This window comes from Xenopus laevis, chromosome 9_10L (genome assembly GCF_017654675.1).
Source record: "Xenopus laevis strain J_2021 chromosome 9_10L, Xenopus_laevis_v10.1, whole genome shotgun sequence".
Lineage (NCBI taxonomy): Eukaryota > Metazoa > Chordata > Amphibia > Anura > Pipidae > Xenopus > Xenopus laevis.
The window spans coordinates 18,472,343-18,495,338 of record NC_054387.1 but is presented as its reverse complement, the minus strand read 5'-3'; the positions used below and the strand labels follow the sequence as shown (position 1 = coordinate 18,495,338).

General features: G+C 43.2%; 2 protein-coding genes across 10 annotated transcripts in view; both read left to right on the top strand.

The window, feature by feature from the left end:
- Positions 1 to 22,996, top strand: part of LOC108701997 (traf2 and NCK-interacting protein kinase) — a 1,005,599-nt gene that overhangs the window by 654,134 nt on the left and 328,469 nt on the right. The window lies entirely within an intron of this gene.
- The window catches only part of rtel1.L (regulator of telomere elongation helicase 1 L homeolog), a 40,025-nt gene that overhangs the window by 7,116 nt on the left and 9,913 nt on the right, over positions 1 to 22,996 (top strand). For 5 of the 9 annotated variants that reach the window (XR_005964250.1, XM_018235014.2, XM_018235018.2 and 2 more), the window contains 28 exons: positions 252 to 327; positions 405 to 489; positions 837 to 902; positions 984 to 1,137; positions 1,254 to 1,292; positions 1,452 to 1,530; positions 1,919 to 2,016; positions 2,798 to 2,853; positions 3,347 to 3,421; positions 3,953 to 4,028; positions 4,192 to 4,324; positions 6,629 to 6,742; positions 7,225 to 7,265; positions 8,996 to 9,081; positions 9,157 to 9,234; positions 9,503 to 9,580; positions 9,652 to 9,798; positions 9,916 to 10,031; positions 10,916 to 11,039; positions 11,758 to 11,923; positions 11,999 to 12,144; positions 12,226 to 12,321; positions 12,930 to 13,137; positions 13,221 to 13,343; positions 14,223 to 14,327; positions 21,332 to 21,541; positions 21,807 to 22,037; positions 22,148 to 22,231. Coding sequence is in view for 8 of the 9 variants with exons in the window: in XM_018235014.2 (XP_018090503.1) it covers positions 252 to 327; positions 405 to 489; positions 837 to 902; positions 984 to 1,137; positions 1,254 to 1,292; positions 1,452 to 1,530; positions 1,919 to 2,016; positions 2,798 to 2,853; positions 3,347 to 3,421; positions 3,953 to 4,028; positions 4,192 to 4,324; positions 6,629 to 6,742; positions 7,225 to 7,265; positions 8,996 to 9,081; positions 9,157 to 9,234; positions 9,503 to 9,580; positions 9,652 to 9,798; positions 9,916 to 10,031; positions 10,916 to 11,039; positions 11,758 to 11,923; positions 11,999 to 12,144; positions 12,226 to 12,321; positions 12,930 to 13,137; positions 13,221 to 13,343; positions 14,223 to 14,327; positions 21,332 to 21,541; positions 21,807 to 22,037; positions 22,148 to 22,231 (3,090 nt within the window). In the remaining variant the exon portion in view is untranslated. The remainder of the gene's footprint in view (positions 1 to 251; positions 328 to 404; positions 490 to 836; positions 903 to 983; positions 1,138 to 1,253; positions 1,293 to 1,451; positions 1,531 to 1,918; positions 2,017 to 2,797; positions 2,854 to 3,346; positions 3,422 to 3,952; positions 4,029 to 4,191; positions 4,325 to 6,628; positions 6,743 to 7,224; positions 7,266 to 8,995; positions 9,082 to 9,156; positions 9,235 to 9,502; positions 9,581 to 9,651; positions 9,799 to 9,915; positions 10,032 to 10,915; positions 11,040 to 11,757; positions 11,924 to 11,998; positions 12,145 to 12,225; positions 12,322 to 12,929; positions 13,138 to 13,220; positions 13,344 to 14,222; positions 14,328 to 21,331; positions 21,542 to 21,806; positions 22,038 to 22,147; positions 22,232 to 22,996) is intronic. The other 4 variants (XM_018235015.2, XM_041577443.1, XM_018235016.2 and 1 more) reach the window with 2 other exon arrangements.

The window sequence follows — 22,996 nt, the reverse complement described above, 5'->3', positions numbered from 1 at the left end:
AAACAATATCATTCTCATCATACTAAAAGTGAACTCAAAGATGAACAACACCTTTAAGTTTACACGATTGTTCCATTTTACTGGTATGGAAGGCACGTTGCAATGTAATAACCAGAAGGAATGGAGAATTAAGTGTAACTGTGACATTGTTCAGAGCTACAGTTCAGCATAGACATAGAGCATGGGAGGGTAGTGTTACTGATATTTGATATATTAAAACACTGAAGTGTAATTTGTGTCCACACCCATAGAAAAGTGCACAGAAAAGGATTTGACTAACCATATTTTGGATATAGAGGATCTGGTGAAGAGCGGCACCAAACACCGGTGAGACTATGATTTATTTTTCCAGCTTCTCATTGACGGCTTTAATAGTCTGCTGAACCTTCTGTTCTCTCCCCCAGAGCCTGCCCCTATTATCTGTCCCGCAATCTCAAGCAGCAAGCTGACATCATATTTATGCCCTATAATTACCTGCTGGACCCTAAGGTACTTGGGGTGGGGTGGTGTGCCTCACTTGCAACTCCATAAAAATAGGGACAGTGCTACAGGGAGGGCAGGGTGGAGATGTTGAAGTCAGGGCACATAGATAATTCCCAAACCAATTCATTTCAGGTTAGGTAGCCTTACTGCTGTCCTATATATTTGTGCCTTATCTGCCCTGGGCACAACTATACAGGTTTTTGGGGTCTTTACACCTGTGAGAGGGCAGAGATATTTGTGGGCAGGGTTAGCAGTGTATGGATATGGTAGGATGTTTGGCAGTAGTGCTGGGGTTTGTATTTTGTTGCTGGAATAGCAGGGTTGGATCTAAATTAATGTCTATTTCCCTGTAGAGTCGCCGGGCCCATAACATTGACCTGAAAGGCACAGTGGTGATATTTGATGAGGCTCACAATGTGGTAAGTATCTTGTGCATCACAAGCTTTTTTTTGGCACTCATGATTTCCCATGCCAGCGCTGAACTGGTTGTGACCCAATAGGAACGAATGTGTGAGGATTCATCTTCTTTTGACCTGACCCCATATGATTTGGCATCAGGGATTGATGCAATGGATCTGGTACTAAAAGAACAAATGGAGACTGTAGAACAGAAACGCGTTCAGGCAGAATTCAACATGGATTCCCACAATTCGGGTGAGAAATTTGAAGGAGAATGGTGAATATTGCCCCCTGGCTGAAAAAGAGGCTGGTGTATGGGAAAAAAAGTTGGGGTAACTATTGCAACTCATGAGTCCTATCATTCGTTGCAGGTCTAAATCTGGAGCTGGAGGATCTTGCCAAGATAAAAGGTAAGTTTCATTTGCACTGTGTATGAGGGTGGCTTAGTCCTGTCCTTATTTGTTTCCCCCTGTCCATCCCCATTACTTTCTTTGCTTTTCACTTGTTATTTACCCTTTGCCCCAAACTGCTCCCCGCTTGTCCCATGCCTTTCTCTTCACTTTCCCCAGCCGCCCTTATGCAGTTGGAAAATTCCATCGAGTCTACGCAGCTTCCTCCTGGTGGGGGTGGAGCCACCAAGGACGGGAGGTAAGTGTCACTAGCTTTCCTGCCTTATTGTGCAGTGTATTGTTAGCTTTTCAGAGGCTGCACAAAACCCAATCTGCTCGTGTTCCATCAGCTCTCACAGCCATGGCATGTATCGATCAGTACGCACACAGGGTGGATTTTGGATGAAAAATGTGCAGTCATGAGGGCAGCGAATTTTCCATATTTATATTTGTGGAGAAAATGCAACATGTAAATTAGCCTAAGTTTTGATAATGATTTTTTTTTTATGTTAGAGCAACTAACTGAGATGGCTGGCAAGTCAAGTCATCTGCTATATTTATAAATTAATATAGAGCCTGGCATTATTCAATGCTTGGCAAACTGCGCAGCCCCCAATGCTGCTTTTGCACTGTCCCTCTGTCTGCAGTTATATCTTTCAGCTCTTTGCTGCTTCCGGCATCACCTTTGAAACCAAGACCCAACTGCTGGAGTCTCTGGAACAGATCATACAGCACGTGGGTGGAAGTAAGGCAGACAGGAAGGAGGGTTTGGAAGTGCTAATGTATTTTTCCTCATTGTAGATTGCAAGCTCCACTTCAGACACACAAGCTGGTCTTCCTCTATTGATAATGTTCAACACAGCTCTGTAACATTTGCACAGCTCAGCTATTATTGCTATGTTACGCTGGTCCATTTTAATACATAGAAAGTTGAAAACCCACATCTGATACTGCATCTAATTCCCTTACTCAAAAAGACAAATCATTACTGCCCCCCTTTATTATATTATAGTTTCACGTCCTCCATTAACTGCCAGTGTGACCAATCTCAACTTGGCCAGCCTTTCCCCATAACTGAGCCCATTCCCATTATCAGCTTGATGTCTCTTTATACTCTCTCTAATTCAATAATATCCTGTTTGAGCACTGGAGACCAAAACTACATGATATATCTTAAATGGGACATTGCCATTGCTGTATAAAGTGGAGATGGTCACATCTCCTCTTGCAAATCTTTACTCCAGTATCTTGCAGGCCGTTCCTGCTGCTGACTGGCATTGCTTGCTACAGCCAAGTTAAGTACCCCCAGGTCCTTCTCCATAAGAGTTTTGCCTAACACAGTCACATAAGTCACATAAGTGACTGCATATGTTTAATTAGATTAAACATGTTTGTGTAGCCACAATTCAGGAACAATGTAAAAGCACCCACTAAAAAGGGTACTCTGACCTAGAACTTTTGTGTGTGTTTGGGAGGTTAGGAAGCAGCCGCTGTCTTTGCCCATGTATAGTTTCCTCTCTTGCTAGGCTCTGGAATCTTCACCAACGTGATGGGGCTGCAAAAACTGGCAGATATTATCCAGGTGAGTTGCTTCTAATTCTGCTGCTCTCCATTCTAGACTAAGCATTACATATGGGACTGACTCCCTGGGAGACTGTTTCTTCTATAGCAGGGGTCCCCAACAGTGAGCATCATTGAAATGTGAAAAGAGTTTAGGAGCAACACAAGCATGCAAAAAGTTCTTGGAGATGCCAAATAAGGGCTGTGATTGGCTATTTGGTAGCCCCTATGTGGACTGGCAGCCTACAGGGGGCTCTGTTTGGCAACATAGCTGTTTTTTATGAAACCAAGACTTGCCTCCAAGCCTGGAATTCAAAAATAAGCACCTACTTTTAGGCCACTGGGAGCAACATCCAAAGGGTCAGTGAGGAACATGTTGCTCACAAGCCACTGGTTTGGGATCACTGTTCTATAGTATGCCCCTCACCTTCATGCTGAATACAATTCCTTTGGTGGGTTTTGTTCTGTGAAGCAACACTTGATTTAACCCATGTTTTATCTTCATTTCACCACAGATTGTGTTCAGCATGGACCCCCCAGAGGGCGCTAATGTGTCAAGCTTCAATCAGAAGATCTCCAAGTACTACAAAGTAAGAAAGCCATCATATGAACATTATATGTCAGTGCTGTTTTTTATGTACCCCAAATACCCACTTTCCAGCTGCCGTAGTCCCTCTCCTGGCAACGATCCTGAGAAGTGTATAGGGCAAATTATTTATTTAATCTGGGAAACGTCAGGAATGTAACCTTGTGGGGGCAACAGGTAGGGTTGCCACCTTTTCTGGAAAAAAAAATACCGGCCTTCCTATATATTTATCTTTTTTCCCTATTAATAACATAGGGATCAACTGGCATTTTTACCAGCCAGGCCGGTAAAATACCGGCTAGGTGGCAACCCTAGCAACAGGATAGGTCCTGCAGTGCTATAGTGATTGGAGCATCAGGGTGAAATCTTACTGGTGGGCCCTAACAAACTTCCCTTTACTGGTCAGAACAAATATCATTTCTGTGATGGCACTGCTGTGCCTAAGCACCTAGTGCACATCCAGGGGCCCCTCTGCAAAATCTTTGCTTCTGTAAATTGAAACAGATGTCACCAGACCTGTCTCTCTGTGCCCTAGGTTCACATCCACCCTGATACTAGCCAGCGGAAAAAGCCTCGTGGGGACATTTGGAGTAACAGCAAAAAGCAGGGAGGTAAGGAAACCTAGGTAAAATACACTTCCCATCATCCTCAGTGACATGATGCACGTAGTTTCCAATCTTAGGGGGCTGCCTTGGTTTGCTACTCTTTAGCCTGTGGCTCCCCAGATGTTGCTAACTCCCAGCAACCCACAGATCTCACTGTTATCTGTTGCAGGAAAAGTTCTCAGCTATTGGTGCTTCAGCCCAGGATACACTATGCATGACCTGGTGAAACAGGGAGTTCGATCCATCATCCTGACCAGTGGGACCCTGTGCCCCCTTTCCTCCTTTACCATGGAGATGCAGATGTAAGAGTCTAGGAATGTGAATGATTGGTGTGAGAGACAAATGGTCATTAAAGGAAAACTAAATCCTATACCACCCTTAGCCCCATCCACTGCCCCCTCCACTGCTCCCTTTCTGCAACATTTATTCTGTTCAAATGTGTGCCGATTTGCCATAAATCTGCAGAGTTACACAGCATGGAGAAACTGGAGATGGGTTGAGATTTATGCAACAAAAATGATGCAGTTTTGGTGTGGGGGTATAGTACTCATCATAATTTATTTATATAGCGCTGTCAAGATACGCAGTGCTTAGTACTCTCCATATATCTAGTGCATGTTAAGTTAGTACTTACTTGTCCTGAATATAAACACTGTAATAAATGTTGTAAATCAGCAATCCGGAAGGCAAAGAAAGGAAATGGAGTTAATTACGGTGGAGGTGAAAACTAACCCTAAAAAGTTTTTTAAATATATTAATAGTAAAAAGATGCAGGTTGAGAGTGTTGCTCCATTAAATAATGGTACCAGTATGGTTGTAACAGATACAGAAAAGGCAAATGTGTTAAATCAGTTCTTTTCTTCAGTGTATACAATAAAGGAGTCTGAGTTCACAGGCTCACTTTATAACTGCATGAATGGTTCAGCTCAATCTAGTCAGTGGCTGATTCAGGATATAATTCATAAAGCTTTAATATAAATCAATGTAAACAAGGCTCCAGGGCCTGATGGCATACACCCCTGGGTTCTAAGAGAGCTTAGTTCAGTTTTAGACCAGCCCCGATTTCTGATTTTCTCAGATTCACTTTCATCTGATATGGTGCCTATGGATTGGAGAAAAGCTGATGTGATTCCAATATTTAAAAAGGGATTACGATCTCAGCCTGGCAATTATAGGCCAGTAAACTTGACATCTGTGGTGGGCAAATTATTTGAAGGCTTGGTAAGGGATCACATTCAAAGTGAATGGCATTATGAGCAGCAATCAGCATGGCTTTATGAAGGATAGGTCATGTCAGACAAATTTAGTTGCTTTTTATGATGAGATAAGTAAGATGCTGGACAGTGTAGTCGTTTGCACATGGATTGGAAACTGGCTACAGGATCAGGTACAGAGAGTGGTTGTTAATGGTACATTCTCTACTTGGAGTAAGCTTCTTAGTGGGGTCCCTCAGGGCTCGGTATTGTGTCCACTTTTATTTAACTTGTTCATTAATGACTTAGGGGAGGGTATTGTAAGTAATATATCAGTGTTTGCACATGACACAAAACTATCCAGCCCAATTAATTCCATTCAGGATGTGGCATCCTTGCAACGTGATCTTGACAAACTGGCAATCTGGGCAGCTAAGTGGCAAATGAGATTCAATGTTGAAAAATGTAAAGTCATGCACCTGGGATGTAAAAATATCCAAGCCACTTATACCCTTAATGGGACTGCACTAGACAAATCCATTATGGAAAAGGACCTTGGAGTCCTTGTAGATGATAAACTTGGCTGTAGCAAGCAACGCCAGTCAGCAGCATCAAGGGCAAATAAGGTCTTGAGCTGTATTAAATGGGGCATAGAGTCATGGGAGGGGGTCATTCTTCCACTGTATAGAGCACTTGTAAGGCCCCATCTAGAATATGCCGTACAGTTTTGGTCTCCATCACTTAAACAGGACATTATTGTATTAGAGAGGGTACAGAGAAGGACAACTAAGCTGGTAAAAGGTATTGAAAATCTTAGCTATGAGGAAAGACTGGCCAAATTGGGGATGTTCACGCTGGAGAAGAGGCGCTTAAGGGGAGAAATAACTATGTATAAATATATAAGGGGATCATATAATAATCTCTTTAATGCTTTATTTACCAGTAGGTCTTTCCAGCTGACACGAGATCACCCATTCCGATTAGAAGAAAAGAGGTTCCGCCTAAATATTCGGAAGGGGTTTTTTTACAGTGAAAAATATTTGGAAGGGTTTTTTTTACAGCTGTGAAGATGTGGAATTCTCTCCCTGAATCAGTGGTACTGGCTGATACATTAGATAGCTTTAAGAAGGGGTTGGATGGCTTTTTATCAAGTGAGGGAATACAGGGTTATGGGAGATAGCTCATAGTACAAGTTGATCCAGGGACTAGTCCGATTGCCATTTTGGAGTCAGGAAGGATTTTTTTTCCCCCTCTGAGGCAAATTGGAGAGGCTTCAGATGGGTTTTTTGCCTTCCTCTGGATCAACTGGCAGTTAGGCAGATTAAAAAAAAAAAAAAAGGTTGAACTTGGACGTGTGTCTTTTTTCAACCTTACTTACTATGTTACTATCTAACTATCTCTTTCCTCATGCAGCCCTTTCCCTGTATCACTGGAGAACCCCCATGTTATAGATAAGCACCAGATCTGGGTGGGAATTGTTCCCCGTGGCCCTGATGGCTCCCAGCTCAGTTCCTCCTTTGATAGGCGGTAAGTGATTGGGGTGGGGGGGAATGGGCTTTTGGTTTTTTTCATGGAGTCCTTTGTTTTGCTCCTTGGAGTGCAGAGGTATTTGGTGGGTGCTGGGCGCATGTACAGTACTTTTTAGCCATAGACATGGGTATGCGGAGTCTGAAAGCTGTGAGGCTGCTTATTGTGCCAATGTGAAAACAAGTATATCTGCAGTTACAGGCAGTTAATATTCTGGTATTGGTGCTTCTTCAACCTCCCCTCATTTATTTTGGGATATTCTTGCAAACACATTAAAGTATTTGAGCCTCCAAACCCACTCAAGCGTCTGTGAAGTTATTGGTGGCACAACTCTGGTTTGTAGTGGGTCTAGCTCCTTATTACTGAGCATTGCTGGTGATTTCATGTGCACCAAATCAGGGAATAGAAAGATGGACAGCAAGTGGGACATTGGTTCTCGTACCTACAGCCTCATGTCTCTTAATTTTGTCTGTTCCCTGCAGGTTCACTGAGGAATACTTATCCTCCTTGGGAAAAACTATTGGTAGGTATATAACAAACCTGCAGCTTATTTCCTAGTAAAGTCCTAAAAACAACCATGGCTCTGAGAAACTAAAACATTCCTTTTCCTCCGTGTCTTGCCCACAGTGCTATCTCTTCACATAAGCAGGCTTTCGTCTGTGTCCTGCGCTTAAAGTAACAGTAACACCAAAAAATGAAAGTGTTTTAAAGTATTGAAAATATCATGTACTAGGAAAAGTACTTTAATGCATACTGGACTCTAGCACCTAAGCTGATACCGAGGTCTGACAAGTTTCGTTACAAATCAGATCAAATTTCTTTATGCACCATCTATATATATATATATATATATATATATTTTATCTAGATTTTGTGCCTTTCAATACGTAAACTACTGTTACGTTTGCACTTTGAGCAATTTTGATACACATTAAAACCGCAAATTTAAAAAAATTATATATCCTGTAGTGTTGCCCTGCACTGGTAGAACTGATCTGTTTGCTTCAGAATTACTACTATAGTTCATATAAACAAGCTGCTTGTGTGGCAATGGAGGAAATTGAAAAAAGTCTATATGGCACAGGTTAAATAGTGGATAACAGATAACTCCATTAAGTTCTACAGAGCTTATCTGCTATTTGCTGTGTAACCTGAGCCTTTTCTCCTTTGAATGGCTGTCCCAATTGCTACACAGAAGTTTTTTTATATAAACAATAGTAGTGTTTCTGAAGCAAACACACCAGTTTTACCAGTGCAGGGCAACACTGCATTTGTATTACTTTAAAATACTTTGATTTTTTGATGTTACTGTTCTCACCCTGCTGAGCTAACATTTATAACAGGCCCTGACAATTTTAGTTTGTCACAGACCCAACAGAAAGCACCTGCGGCAGCTTACAACAGCCTTTATGGCATTGTGGCTCTGTCTGTCCCCCCACTGTTTTGCACTTAATCTGTTTTAAGATGATGGTCCTATGCTCAGGGCCGCCATCAGGGGGGCACAGGGGGTACAAATGTACCGGGCCTGAAAGGGGGCCTAGCAGTGCTGAACTTTTCTAAAAAGCCGGGCCCCCCTTGACAGCGCCGAAGCCGTGCAGCCTCCTTCCGATGTCCCGAACAGCTGAAATGCGGCAGTGCCGAAAGTTCTGAATCGGTGAAAGGACCCAAAGTCAATAAAACACCCGAAATTGAAGTCTTGAAGTGGCGAAAAGAACCGAAGTCACAAAAACAGCCGAAATTTAAGTTCTGAAGCGGTGAAAAGACCTGAAGTCGCGGAAACAGACGATATTGAAGTGCTGAAGCGGCAAAAAGACCCTAAGTCACGAAAACAGCCGAAATTGAAGTTCTGAAGCGGTGAAAAGTCACGAAAGGAGGCGAAGTTGAAGTCCTGAAGCCACAAGTTCAATTCCTCTGAACACCAATGTGTTATTTTTATAATCTATAGGCCCCTTCCACCAATGTTTTTTAAAAAAATATTCTTTGGGACCCCAATTTTTTTTTTTACTTGTAAGGGGGGCCCTGCCACCAATGCTTTTTTTTAAGTTAGAGGGGGGCCCTGGTCCCAATAGCTTTTTATAACTTGTGTCGGGGGTTACCTTAGCGCTGATGTCTGTGTGGTCTTTTAACTGTAATGTGGAGTGGGCAGGATCTGAGCTGGGGCTTGGGGGCCCCAAAAATTATTGTACGGGGCCCTGTGATTTCTAACAGCAGCCCTGCCTATGCTTAACCTCCATCTCACCTTTTTGTTTCCAGGTAATATTGCTCGTGTTGTTCCTCATGGGCTCCTGGTTTTCTTTCCATCCTATCCTGTTTTGGACAAGAGCATTGAGTTCTGGAAGGTAAGGAAAAAGCACTTTTGTGCTATTTCTTTCCTAAAGCAAACTCTGTGTGATCCTGTCCTTTTCTCCCTGTAGGAGCGGGGCCTCTCTGCAAAGATAGAGGATGTGAAACCCATGTTTGTGGAGCCTCGAGGGAAAGGCTCATTCACGGAGGTGAGGGGTACATATTTTTGGAGTGTTTTTACAGCTGTCGTATGTAGCCTACCCCTAGTCCAGGCTCTTTTCACTTCACTGCTGCAAGGTGTTTAAATATGCCAACCCTGTCTGCAACCTAAGCAAATGTGGGGGGAGGGCTTTTGTAGCGAATGTTATATTGTATATTGTGAGCCCCTGATTTGGTGGCACTCTGGTTATAGGTGAAAGGGGTCCTATAGGCTGCATAGCTGCGTATCTGTGCTCATTCTGACTTTATATCGTGCAGGTCATCGATGCTTATTATGATAAGATCCAAAGTGCAAATGGCAGCGGGGCCAGTTTCCTGGCAGTGTGCCGGGGCAAGGTGAGTAATGGGAATCAAACAGGTATTTGATTTGTACAGTGTGAATTTGACTTTTTGTATCTTTCTGCAAGGCCAGTGAAGGGTTAGATTTTGCTGACTATAATGGACGGGGTGTCATAATTACTGGGCTCCCCTTCCCACCGCGCATGGATCCACGCGTGATTCTCAAGATGCAGTTCCTTGATGAGATGAGGCGCTCTCAGGGATCTGCTGGACTGGTAAGCAATGGAACTGTCCGTGCTTATGATAGAACCAGTACTGTGTGATTGGACATCTGACAGTCTCTCTATCTCTCTCTAGCGCTCTCATGCCCTGTCTCCATTTTCCCCTTGCAGTACTTATCTGGTCAGGAGTGGTATCGGCAGCAGGCCTCTCGAGCTGTTAATCAAGCTATTGGCAGAGTGATCCGGCACAGGAATGATTACGGCGCTATTTTTCTCTGTGATCATAGGTACCTAAAGAATTAAATGGGGGGGGGGGGTCATGTAAAATCACTTTTGTTCTGGCTAAAGATAACCTATGTATATAAAGTATCACCCCCACTAGCCATGTGTATTTCCATCTTAAATTGCATATGAAAGTATTTTACCCTATGGAATAATTTCTTGATTCCTTTCCTCATCCCGGGGGATATCTCACATTCAGGGTCAGACTGGGCCGATGGGACACCTGGAAAAAACCCGTTTGCCCCTGGCCCCCCAGTCTGATCCTGCTCACATTTCCCTGATTCCTTTCCTTACTTCATAGGATATCTCATGTTTCCCTGGTTCTTGTCCTTACCCCAAAGAATACCAACCAGCTCCCAAATAACCCACACCAACTTCCCCCTATAATGCATAAAGATTCAGGGCTGCCATCAAAAATTATGGGACACCATATAACTTGTCAGGGCTATTTTCCCACTGCTCACATGGTTTATGCCCTTTCAGCTAAGTAGAATAGGGCCCCAATTGAAAAAAAATTGTGAAGATAGGCCATTACCCCAATCTCCCCGAAGCCGCACTCCTATCAGCTATGGACAATCTGGGCTGTTGCTTCTGGTCGAAGTCCCCTCCACTAGTCTCTGATAGCATTCTCACCTGGCCCATGTGAAGGTAGCCCAAACTGGGGTATCCAATAAATTCTAGGGACAAACTGCTCTGGGGTCTTATATAGGATGCAAGCTTATGGGTTCCCAATCTGATTAATACCAGGTTTTGAAATAAATGTTGCGCCCTTCCCCCCAGCCTGTTTCAAATGCAGTACATAAGTACCTGGAATGTTGATTCCAAATAAATGAGAGCTTAGGTTATTTTGCCCAAACCAGAAGGTAAATCATTTTTCTCATATTTGCAGGTTCAGTCAAAGTGATGCCCGGGCACAGCTTCCCTCTTGGGTTCGCCCATATGTACGGATATACGACAATTTCGGCCACATTATACGCGACGTTTCCCAGTTTTTCCGAGTGGCACTAAAGCTTGTAAGTGAATCCTGTCAATGGTGGGTGGGGATGATCTATCTACAAAGACAAAATGTCTTACCCTTTCAACAAAACAGGGATTCTTTGTCCATATAATGCAATATATTTAAGCTTGTCAACTAGGTCAAAGTCACCCCGGTCTTACACTCACTTTCACCTGATGCATAAAAGAATTCTACTGCTTCTTTATACATTTTACTTTACTCAAGTTTTACCTGCAACTTGCTGCTTTTAAGGTTAAAACTCCCAAATGGTTGCCATTTTATTGGCCAATGGCGGAATCACCTGATTGTAGCTATAAATTCGCAAACTTTACATTTTAAATTTGCAAAGTCTTTATTAAGAAAGAACTTACTGATACTCCGATTGCGCTCCTCTTCTGAAAAGGCAACAGGGCGACAATCCATCGTGCGGCGCTCGATTAGTTCTCCCTGCCTTCTATAGGAGATAGCCAGGGAGGAGAAATTGAGCGCCACACAATGGATCGTGCCCTGGTGGTGGTGGTGGTTTTTTTTTTCTTCGTTATGTAAAATGTCTCTGTCCCAAATTTATTATGTCCATTATTAGGGTTGAATGCAGAGGACTTTGTCTGTATGGATTTTGTGGTCACAACTTCATTTCACCCCTACCTAATGATTTAAAATTTTGCTGTATATATATTTTTATAATGGAAGGTTTCATATTTCCATAATCTGGAATTGAAATCTGCACTTGGTAGATGCCAACCCCTACCCCAAAAAATGATCAGAAAGCAGGACCAGTACCTCTGATTGGCTCCGACTACCAGTCTCCAAGGCCAATGGCGCAATCAAGCACCCGGGAGGCCCTGAGGAAAGCCAAGAACCTGGACTCGCATGTGCCCAGCTTGAAGAGGAAGAGAGATGGTGAGTGGTGTTGTTTGTGTATGGCAGTGTATGGTGTATGTGTGTAATATGGACAGTGGGCTGCTGTTTTCCCAGAATGCAGCAGTGAGATGGTCCCAGGCTCAGTGTGTGAGGCGTACAAGCAGGAGATGCCGTTAAGTAGTCATCGCCCAGCAGGACTGTTGGATGCACTAGAGCACAGTGAGAAGAGGGTGCAGGAGGATAAGGCTGGAGAGGAGAAGGTGACACTGGGTTTGGAGTTATTGGGTGATGCACTGATTCTAAAGTTCAATCTCTTGATCTGACTCCCTTTTGTGCTGTAGGTCTCCCGGCTTTCAACTCTCTCCCTACAGTACGACAAGCGCCTGGCTGACGAACAGAGAGGTGGGAAGCGTAAGATAAAGATTGTTCAGAACCAGGTATGTCTCCTGTCCAGTCATTTACCTATTCCCCCCCCCCTCCGTAGTGACTCCAACCCATTGCTCTGTTAGTGGACCCCTGACAGAACACAGTTGTCCATTCTTACAGGCCCCATGCAAAGCCCCCCTTATCCTCTCTCATACCCCCTCTCGTCACTTCTTAAAAGAATACTTACATTAATTAGTGTTTCACACTAATTAAAATATATAATATAATGGACTGTTGCCCTGTTCTGGCCAATCTGATCTGTTTGCTTCAGAAACAAGCTATTATTGTTTATATAACAAGCTGCAGTGTAGTAATGGAGCCATTTGAACTTGGGCTAAATGGCACAGGTTAAATGGCAGATAACAGGTAAACTCTAGAATATAATGGTATGTATCCTGAGCCTTTTCTCCTTTGAATGGTTGACCCCCACGGCTACATAACGGCTTATTTTACTACTATATAGCTATATTTGTGTTTCTGAAGCAAAAGGCAGTCTTAGCAGTGAAGGCAACAGTACTTTTTCGCGTTAAAGTTCTAAAAATACAAAGTGGGCAAGCTGGGAAAACCTGTGTTTTCCTCACAGCAAAACAATCACAATGTTGTTGTATCCTATTCTCAGGCCCCAGAAGAGACTTGTCCATCGGACCAGAAAATGACCAGTGCGTCCTTGTTCTTGGCATCAGTGAAACAGTCCCTGAGTCAGGAAAACTACAGTATTTTCATGGCAGCCATGGCGGATTACAAGAAGAACAATGACCTGCAGCAACTGATAACTCACCTGCGCTCTCTGTTCTGCCAGGACACTGCCAAGTACAACCTTCTACGAGGTGCCTCATTACCCCTATGTACCCCAAAACTATCCCATGTCACAATTACCCCCTGTACTTAACTGTACATATTTATTCTTTAGGTTTCTATCAGTTTATCCGACCTCACCACAAGCATGAGTTTGAATCTGCCTGTAAAGACTTGACTGGGAAGGGCTGTGGATATAAACCTGAGCACAGTGTCCCACGGGCTGAGAGAGAGAAGGGTGAGCTTTTCCTAAACGCAGGCACCTGTGCAAGTGTGCAAAGTAGGTATGCACCGAATCAATTATTTGGGATTTGGCCACATACTGTTCCGAATCCTAATTTGCATATGCAAATTAGAGGTGGGAAAGGAAAAAGTGAGGGGGGGGATTTTTTACCTTGTTTTGTGATGAAAAGTCACATGATTTCCCTTCCTGCCCCTAATTTACATATGCAAATTAGGATTTTCTTCAGCCAGGCACAAGGATTAGGCCAGATCCCTAACCGAATCCTGGATTCGGTGCATCCCTAGTGCAAAGTATCCCCTCATCAAATTGGGCACCCTCATACCCTTCGCACACAGAGAGGTTATATTCAGCTAAGGATAAATCTAACACACAGTTTGCTGGTACTTGTGTACATGATACATGATATACTGCACTATGTTTATAGTAAGTGGATCTCGTCATTGTGTGCTTCTGCTAACGTTTTACCAACTGAGAGAGAACAAGGCCGTCCAACTATAGTCCTGCACAATATACTATAGTCTCACTGCCATCCAATATGGCAAATTCATTCCAGAAAAGTGCAAAAAACAGAGCACCGAGGAAGCCAATGTAATGTAAGCATTAAAAACTCCAAATACAGCAGCATTACACAAGTCCTGGCTGCCTGCTTGACTCATTTCGTGGCTCCCCGCCACTTCACAAGAAGCCTCAAGCGTCATTTTTACATTGGCTTCCTCTGTGCTCCGTTTTTTGCACTTTTCTGGAATGAATCCAACTATAGGCCTGTCAGCTAATGTAGCCAATAGATTTTGCCTAGTTTACCTCTCCATCTATTCCAGTTACAATTTTTTGCCGTCTTTCTAGCCAGCTCTCACTCCTTTACTCTGTCTTCAGCTCAGTGTGCAGCTGCAGTGTCAGAGTCCAAAGTCACCTTCTCAGAGGGATCCGCTCAACATCTCAACCATGGGGGAGGACACCTGAGTACTGACTCAATAAAAGGTGGGTCTTGCTGGGATGCCGAAAGAAAAGTTGAACTCCGGTCAACGCGAGGAGGAAATTTCTGGCCCTTTGCATAGACACACTTGGTCCATACTATCACCCAAGTGTTTGAATCTAGCTTTAAAAGGGTGCAAGGCAGTTTAATATCCAGAACAGCTGCTATAGATTTCGCACTACTGAATGTGTTTTTCCTGATCCTCATATGGCAGTGGTCACTCATGGGTTAACACCCCGCTGCAATGTGAGGACAGGAAGTATCAAGCAAATAAAACTTCCCCCCCCCCCAAGACTCCCACCTCGTCTTTTTTTATTCTGTTGATGTAAGGAGAATCTATGTTGTGTGCCAGCAGCCTGCCTCCTGCTGCTGAAGTCCTCGCTGATTGCCAACCGTTCCCAGGAGCCCCTTAGTGACCTGGGCAAATGGGGATTGTCTTTCACAACCCTAGGCATTAAGTCCTCTTGAGGCATGCTTTGGTGGGACCAGGGAACTACTAAGGTAAGCGTGTATCGGCTTTCATCGGTGAATCAAAATGGCGGTGCGGTTCAGCCTGGAACGCATGACCTGAAACCGGAAGTTCGGGTTTTTGAATGCAGAGATCATTTAAAAGTCTGCGCAAAAGGTTAAGGTCGCTCCTGGCGTTCCTGCGATGTTCTGCCCGCCGTTACCACTGACTAGCCTCGCAGTAAGTAACAGAAACAACTGGTGAATACCCTATCTGCCTAATATCAGTCACAAACTGGAATCATTGCCTTGCTATTATGCTTGCTTGTTCTTGCAGCTATGAGTTCTCACAGAAGGTCACATTCTGCTCACAGGGGGTGGTGGGTTGGCACAAGCCTGTGTTTTTGGGTTCACATATATGTCTATATATATATATATATATATATATATATATATATATATATATATATATATATATATATATATATATATATATATATATATATATATATATATATATATATATATATATACATGCATATACATATTTTTTTTTTTTTTTTTTGGTTTTGGAGGCTTAATGTGTCCTTATTTTTAATAGGGACCCTAGGGACAACGATGATCTGGAGGAACACAGAAGGAAAATCTCCAGAAGGCAATGTGAAGCTTGTGACAATTATGCCCTGGAAAATAAAAGACTCTGCCAAGATTGCTTAACAAATGTAGCTGGCCCCAGCACATCAGACCAAATCTCCCATTTCATGAATTGGATGCAGACGTTTTTTGTGGATTCTATGGCTTCAGCTATTTCCAAAGGCACAGAAAAATCAGTTAAAACCATGTCATTCAGTGTTCCGGCTAAAACCGCTAAACCACCCATCTCTTTAACTGATTCCGAAGAGTCTGGAGAATACTCATCTGAGGATAGCCAAACTGATGTGAATTCAGATAAAGACAACGATTCTAACTTCGACTTGGAAAAAGTTGAACCTCTTATTTTGGCTCTTAGGAAAATTCAAGACTTAGACTCGGAAGATGACACCTCTACCAGACATGACAAAATATTCAAGAAGAAGAAGAAAATTCGAGAAGAAAAATCATCTCTTACCAATACACAGGGTGATTAAAGAAGAAATCAAGACACAATGGGACCAGCCAGACCAAAAGGTCTTTGTCACCAAAAAGATGAGCAAGATGTATCCGTTTGATAAGGAAGAGATAAAGGATTGGGAAGAACCCCCTAAAGTGGATGCAGCCATCACAAGGGTGGCACGTAAAACCTTCCGGTGGATGAGGGCATCTCCCTAAGAGATGTTATGGAGAGAAGACACAACACTTTAAAGAAGGCTTATACAGTTGCAGGATCAATATGCAAACCAGCAGTGGCTATTACCTCGGTAGCAAGGGCCACAAAACGTTGGTTACTCAACCTGGAAGAGTCCTTAAACAACAGAATAATCTGAGAGCAAATTCTGGATGATCTACAAGTAGTCAAATTGGCTACTGAATACATAGCAGAAGCATCGTTGGATGTCATCAGATGGTCAGCCAAAAGTATGGGATTAGCAGTAGCAGCTAGAAGGTCTCTTTGGCTTAAGTATTGGCAAGCGGACAATCCATCTAAACACAACTTATGTAAAGTTTTGACGGCCAATTACTATTCGGATCAAAACTTGATGACATCATATCTAAAGCTTCAGCTTTTGCCCGGTCTATAGGATCTGGCTTCCTGAAAAGGCTGTTTATCCCTGTGAGTCCTGAAGTTTCTCTTCCCTCTTCTCTCTTGGGGAAGGAATGAGCTCACAGGGATAAACTTCAGGACTCACAGGGATAAACAGCCTTTTCAGGAAGCCAGATCCTATAGACCGGGCAAAAGATTCTACAATCAATCCTCTTGGAGGAAGCAAGGAAACCAGGGTAAGGCCCAACCATCGTCAGTAGGAGGAAGGTTGACTAAGTTCCAAGATGTTTGGGCCACCACTACATCAGACGAATGGGTAAAAACCATTATCGCAGAAGGATACTCTCTGGAATTCAAACATCAGCCAAAACAAGATTTCTTCATAAAATCCAGTTCTCCAAAGAATCTCAGAATCAAGACACAGTTAAGAAAGATTTTAAGGAGTCTGTTACAAAAACAGATCATACAAAGAGTGGAACAAGGCTAAAAATTCAAAGGAATTTATTCAACATTTTTTCTGAAGGAGAAGACATCAGGAGAATACAGACCTATTCTAGATCTATTGCTCTTAAACCAATTACTCAATGTCCAAACTTTCCGGATGGAATCTGTCAGAACCATCGCACTAGTCCAGCAAGGGGACTGGATGGTGATGATCATTTTAACAGACGCTTATCTCCACATACCAGAAACAAGAAAACATCAGAAATTTCTCAGATTCTGCATTCTCGACCAACATTTCCAATACAAAGCCCTACCATTCGGCCTGTCAACTGCTCCCAGAACCTTCACAAAAGTACTAGCACCAGTTATCGTTCACCTAAGACTACAAGGAGTTTAAATTTAATCGTACTTAGATGACATTCTCGTGAAAAGTCAAAGTTCAAAAGCATTACAAGTCCACACTCAGTTTGTGCTGAAGACTCTACAAACACATGGCTGGATAGTAAATCTAGAGAAATCTCAACTAGTCCCAACTCAGACGCTCAACTATTTAGGAGTCATCTTCAATACAAAGAAGGAAATCATATCTCTCCCAAGGCACAAAATAAAGTAAATTACAGAAACAGTAAAGAGTTTTCTGAAGAACAACAAGAAATCAGTAAAACCGTGTCAACAAATGATAGGGAAGTTTGTTTCCATGATAGATGTGGTCAAATGGGCCATGAGCCACACAAGGATTCATCAACAAGACTTTTTACTACAATGGAACAAGGTCGAGAATTCGTCACAAACTGTGATACTAAGTATGAACACTATGAAAGACCTAACCTGGTGGGAGAACCCCCACAATCTCAATCAAGCAGTAAGCTTGAAGGAGTCAACCTGGGTAAAGATTACTACAGACGCAAGTGCTTCAGGCTGGGGGCCCATCTAGATGGAGTTCTTGTCCAGGGAAATTGGACTCAGTCCTGGACTGGCAATCTGGCATTTGCCAGAACCCACAGAGGGGCTGCTATAAGGTGCCATAGAAAGTCAGTATTTAGTGGGCTGGTGGGGGCTCTTTGGGCCTCTGTGTGGGCTGATTGGGCCTCTGTGTACCTGAAATGCCAGGGCCTATTTTAATTCTCAGTCCGGACCTGATTGGACTCAACAGGCAAAGAACTGGTCATCCAACAAAAAAAGAACTGATGGCAGTATGGAAGGCTATTCTAGCTTTCCAAGAACAGATTCTGGGGAAACCAGTAAAAATAGTTTCAGATAATTCCTCAGTAGTCAAGTACATCAGCAAACAAGGAGAGACGCAGAGTCCTTCACTCACTTTGAAAATTCTCTACTGGGCAGAGAAACATCTAACCAATTTAACAGCTATTCACATTCCTGGGAAACTGAATACAGAAGCAGACTTTCTCAGGAGAAGTCAAGTCTATCCAGGAGAATGGTCTCTGAACCAGAGAATATTCCAGAGACTTAAGAGATATGGGGAATTCCCCAAATAGATCTCATGGCAACCAGAACGAATGCGAAAGTAAAGAAGTTTTGCTTAAGGTTCCCTCAGAAGGAAGCCCTGTTCACCGATGCATTTTCGAAGAAATGGGAATTTCCCCTGGCATTCATTTTCCCTCCATTTCCTGTAATTCAAAAGGTTCTCCGGAAGATTCGTCAGGACAATGTGGATGTGATCGTTGTTTTGCCGTGGTGGCCGAGGAGACCGTGGTTTCCACAATTATTCCTGATGGCCTTGGATCACCCGATCAAACTACCATTGATCCCCAACCTGTTATCTCAAGGTCCTCTGGTGCACCCCAACCTGGAAAGATTAGCTTTAACAGCATGGAGGTTGAAAGGCAAATCATGAAAGAAAAGGGCCTCTCCGAGAAAGTGATAAACACAATGTTGGCTTCCAGGAAAGCTTCTAAATCCAATACCTACTATATACTGGTGCAATACACAGGGAGGGAATTTTCTCCAACCCAAACCTGAATCGGTAGTAGAATTCCTTCAACAAGGACTTGATAAGGGACTTAGTGTCAATACACTAAAAAAGTCACATAGCATTATCTGCCCTAACGTCAATACAATGGGCTTCTCATCCTTTGGTGATCAGATTTATCCAAGCCATTAAACCCCTTAAACCAAGCTGCAGAGACAAAGTACCACCATGGGAGCTACCATTAAACCATTGATCCTTTTGAGCCTATTGAAGAAATACCTCTACGCTTTCTGACCCTGAAGATGTGTTTCTACTGGCAATTGTATCAGCTAAAAGAGTCAGTGAACTACATGCACTCTCGATGGCTGAGAAAAACGTATCCATTTTTTCCGATAAAGCGGTGTTAAAACTGAATGATGATTTCTTGCCTAAAGTGGTATCAAATTTCCACATTAATCAACTGGTGGTGCTACCTACCTTCTTCTCTAACCCTCAAAACGAGGAACAACTTCTATGGCATAACCTGGATGTTGTCAGGTGTCTCAAATGCTATCTGACAAGAACTGAAAGTTTCAGAAGTACTACAGCTCTCTTCGTATTTCCAGAAGGAACCAGAAAGGGTAAAAAAGCTTCTAAGAACATTTTAGCCAAATGGATCAAAGATTGCATCAGCAAGGCTTACTCCTTAAGTGCTATGGCTAGTCCGAAGGGTTTAAGGGCGCACTCTACTAGAGAGTTATTGGCGTCTTTGGGCATTCAGGACTCAGGTTTCCCCTGAAGAAATTTGCAAAGCAGCCGCTTGGTCTTCAGTTAACACCTTCATATCCCACTACAAAATGGATGTGTTTTCAGCAGCCCAAGCTAATTTCGGCATAGAGTACTGGAGGCTGTCTCAGCTACATAATAAATAATACTTCTTTGCAATAATCCCTCCCTTGATCATTTAAGCTTTGGTATTTCCCATGAGTGACCACTGCCATGTGAGGATCAGGAAAACAGAAAATTTTAAACCATACTTACCGAAATTTTCCTTTCCTGATACATAACATGGCAGTGGTCACGACCCCTCCCAAGGTTCTACAATTCCAACAGTATAATATAGACGAGGGGGGGGTTGGGGGGAGTTTTATTTGCTTGATACTTCCTGTTCTTACATTCCAGCGGGGTGTTAACCCATGAGTGACCACTGCCATGTTACGTATCCGGAAAAGAAAAATTCGGTAAGTATGGTTTAAAATTTTCTGGTTTTGGCCACTACTACAACACTTAATCCCCCAATAACATAGCTAATGTCAACAGCTAACGTCGGCTGCAATCTTTCTGCCTGACTATCCTAAAGAGAGCTACATAGCTTGGAAATGTATCAGTCAGTGACTTATGGCCAACTCCCATCTGTTACCATATTAGGAGGGCACTGACTTGCTTTAATATATACAGCTTGGGAAATTGCTGTGAATCAGCAGTTGATCACCCAACAATGTGATGCTGAGATGCCAGTATATCATGATTCAGTGAAATTGTTGAATGATGGGAAGTTTGTCGTATCCGAGCCTTTTGACACGGAAGCATCTGCTTGGGATTCCAGTGACCTGTGGATTTTTATCTAAAACAATGAGTAGGATTCATTGGGGTCCATTACTCTGTGCCTCTGCCCCCCAACACATTATTCAGGAAGCACCCAAAGCTTATGCCATATTGGTCACAAGAGCTGAAGTATCAGTGGTGGGAAATCATTCTGGATTTGGTAGGGCCTAGTATTTTAAGGCCAATTAGGCCAAAATGATTTCATTGGATGCCAGGGAGAATAAGGAAAGTCTGAGTGGATGTTTGTTGAAATAGGAGACACATTAGAGGATATTTGTGTACATTCTGTATTGTATGCGTGATATATACACACTCTTCTGTTGTAAGGTACTGCTGAATGTCTTTGTGCTTTATAAGTGGAAACAAAGGTATAGGGGTTATTTAAAGGAGGCATATAGCTTAATTTGTAGGCAGTAATGAATACTGTTTGGTGCTGATTTTACTTTTGGCTAAAAATTAATATCTTTTAAAACTGACACTTTATTGGAGCTCCCGATAGATCTGCTACGACCCCTATCCATCTTTCAAATGAGGGGTGAGCGTGTCCTAACTGTCCCTGCCTGAAGCACAGTAGGCGGGGATAGCCAATCACAGACCTGCAGTCACATAAGCAAAGACAGGTTTCAGTTCTCTAGCAGGTCAGCCTAGCTGCTGATTTGTTCTTATCCTACAGTGAAGCATGCTGAGTGTCGATTGGCTCTGCTGCATAGCCTGGGAAAGGAGGCAGCTGGAAATGGAACAGATTGGTGGGTTAATAGGGTTTTTTCAGAAATTTTCAATAAATGAATCCGAAGCGGTATATTTTTTAAGCACATAAAGTATATATAAAATATAATGCACTGGCACATTCTTGAGGGGAATTTGGCTCAGTAGTTGGAAGGTGCAGCTTGTTCCCCCTTGTAATGTTCTTTCTCTCCCCACAGCCCCTACAGGTAACTGTCCCGCGGGGCAGGCAGGACAAAGCCAGGTGTCTATGTACTTAAGCCGGGTGAGGGAGGCTCTGGGTTCCAGCAGTTTCCAGCGCTTTACAGCAGCCCTATCTTCCTACAAGAAAAGCGACAGCTATGAGGGAATGGTGTGTGAAATTGCTGCCTTGCTAACAGGTCAACCGGAGCATTATGCTCTACTCAGAGGTGAGTCTTGCTGTGTTCCATATTGGGGGGGGTTGCATGCATTAAAGAATGCACTGGGGGGTTGCTGTTTATTTAAACTGAAACCATGCATTTGAAATGATGATTTGAAGCTCAGTGGGGTCAGTGCCTGGACACATATTGATTACATCAGCACAGAGACACTACCTGCTGAGCCCAAGATCCCCCCATTAAAGCTGAAACCTTCCTACTATAGTCACGGAGTGCCTTTTTATGTTTCCGCTCATCTCCCTCCTTTCTGTCTCAGAATTTCACAGGTTTGTCCGTCCCCATCATAAAAAGATGTTCAATACTCTCTGTGAGGAGCTGACCGGGTTGGGCTACTGCCCCAAGAAGCCACAAGTTCTACCCCCAAATGAGCAGGCGGGGCCCTCAGACCGAGTTACACACAACAAAGTAATTAGTGGCCGACCATGTGACAGTGATTTTCAGATGTCAGTGCCCAGCTCGGGAGATGGACAGAAAGGACACTTTAAAGGTGAGAGGGTGCTGGACATGTCAGCCTGGGGGGCCAGGGAATTGTTATATTATCTTCCCTTATTTTGCCTCCTATTATCTTCCCCATTGTTTCCATTCTCCCCATTACAGCAGATCACACCCATGCCCCAGATGGTGAGCCAATCAGAGCACCCAGATCAGATCTTCCCCCCCTTCCCTATGTGCCTCGTGCAGGTTGGTGGACATGTAGCTGTAGTTTCTATAGGAAGAGAATTTTGCTTTTGTTTTCAAACCCATCAAGTAAGATGCAGAAACAGATATATAAATATTGCTTGTGTTATTGCTGCCCCCTAGTCCCAGGGTTCTCTTAAGCCCCAAATATACAGTATGCACACACTAAATGAGCCAAAGTTCTTACTCCAAATTATACTTGACAGCATGTCCATGATATATTCTAATTACTGTGGGGGTACAAGCCACAAGGCTGGTTGGAGAGTTGATGCACTAGTACAGGGCCGAGTACTAAATCAATATCCGCAGAGAATGTCTATCATTCTGTCCAGGCTGTCTGTGGGCACCTCAAAGCAGGGTACCTTCTGCTGGCTAATGGGGGGGGGGGGGTGAAGCTGCAACAGAATTAAAGCACAGGGCAATAAATAGTGTAGTTCAGATATACTCCCTCATATTTGTCTGTGTTATACAAGACTCCCTCCGTATATATGTACAGTATAGAGCCAATATAGCCACAGGCTGTATTTTATAGGTTTGTAAAGCCACTTTTTGTGTGGGGGGGAGCTGAACTGATCATGGCATTTGGCTGGCTACCTGCCGGGCTGTGCCATTTAATGGAAGGTCCCTTGTCCCAGTATCAGCCGTACTCTTTACTTGCAGTGATGTTGCAGGTGTGGAATAAGAGAACCCACTTCTGTACTTGCGTGTGAGACAGTTCCTATTTCCCCTCTGTACAGAACATGATAGAATAAGGGAATCCCCCTAGTT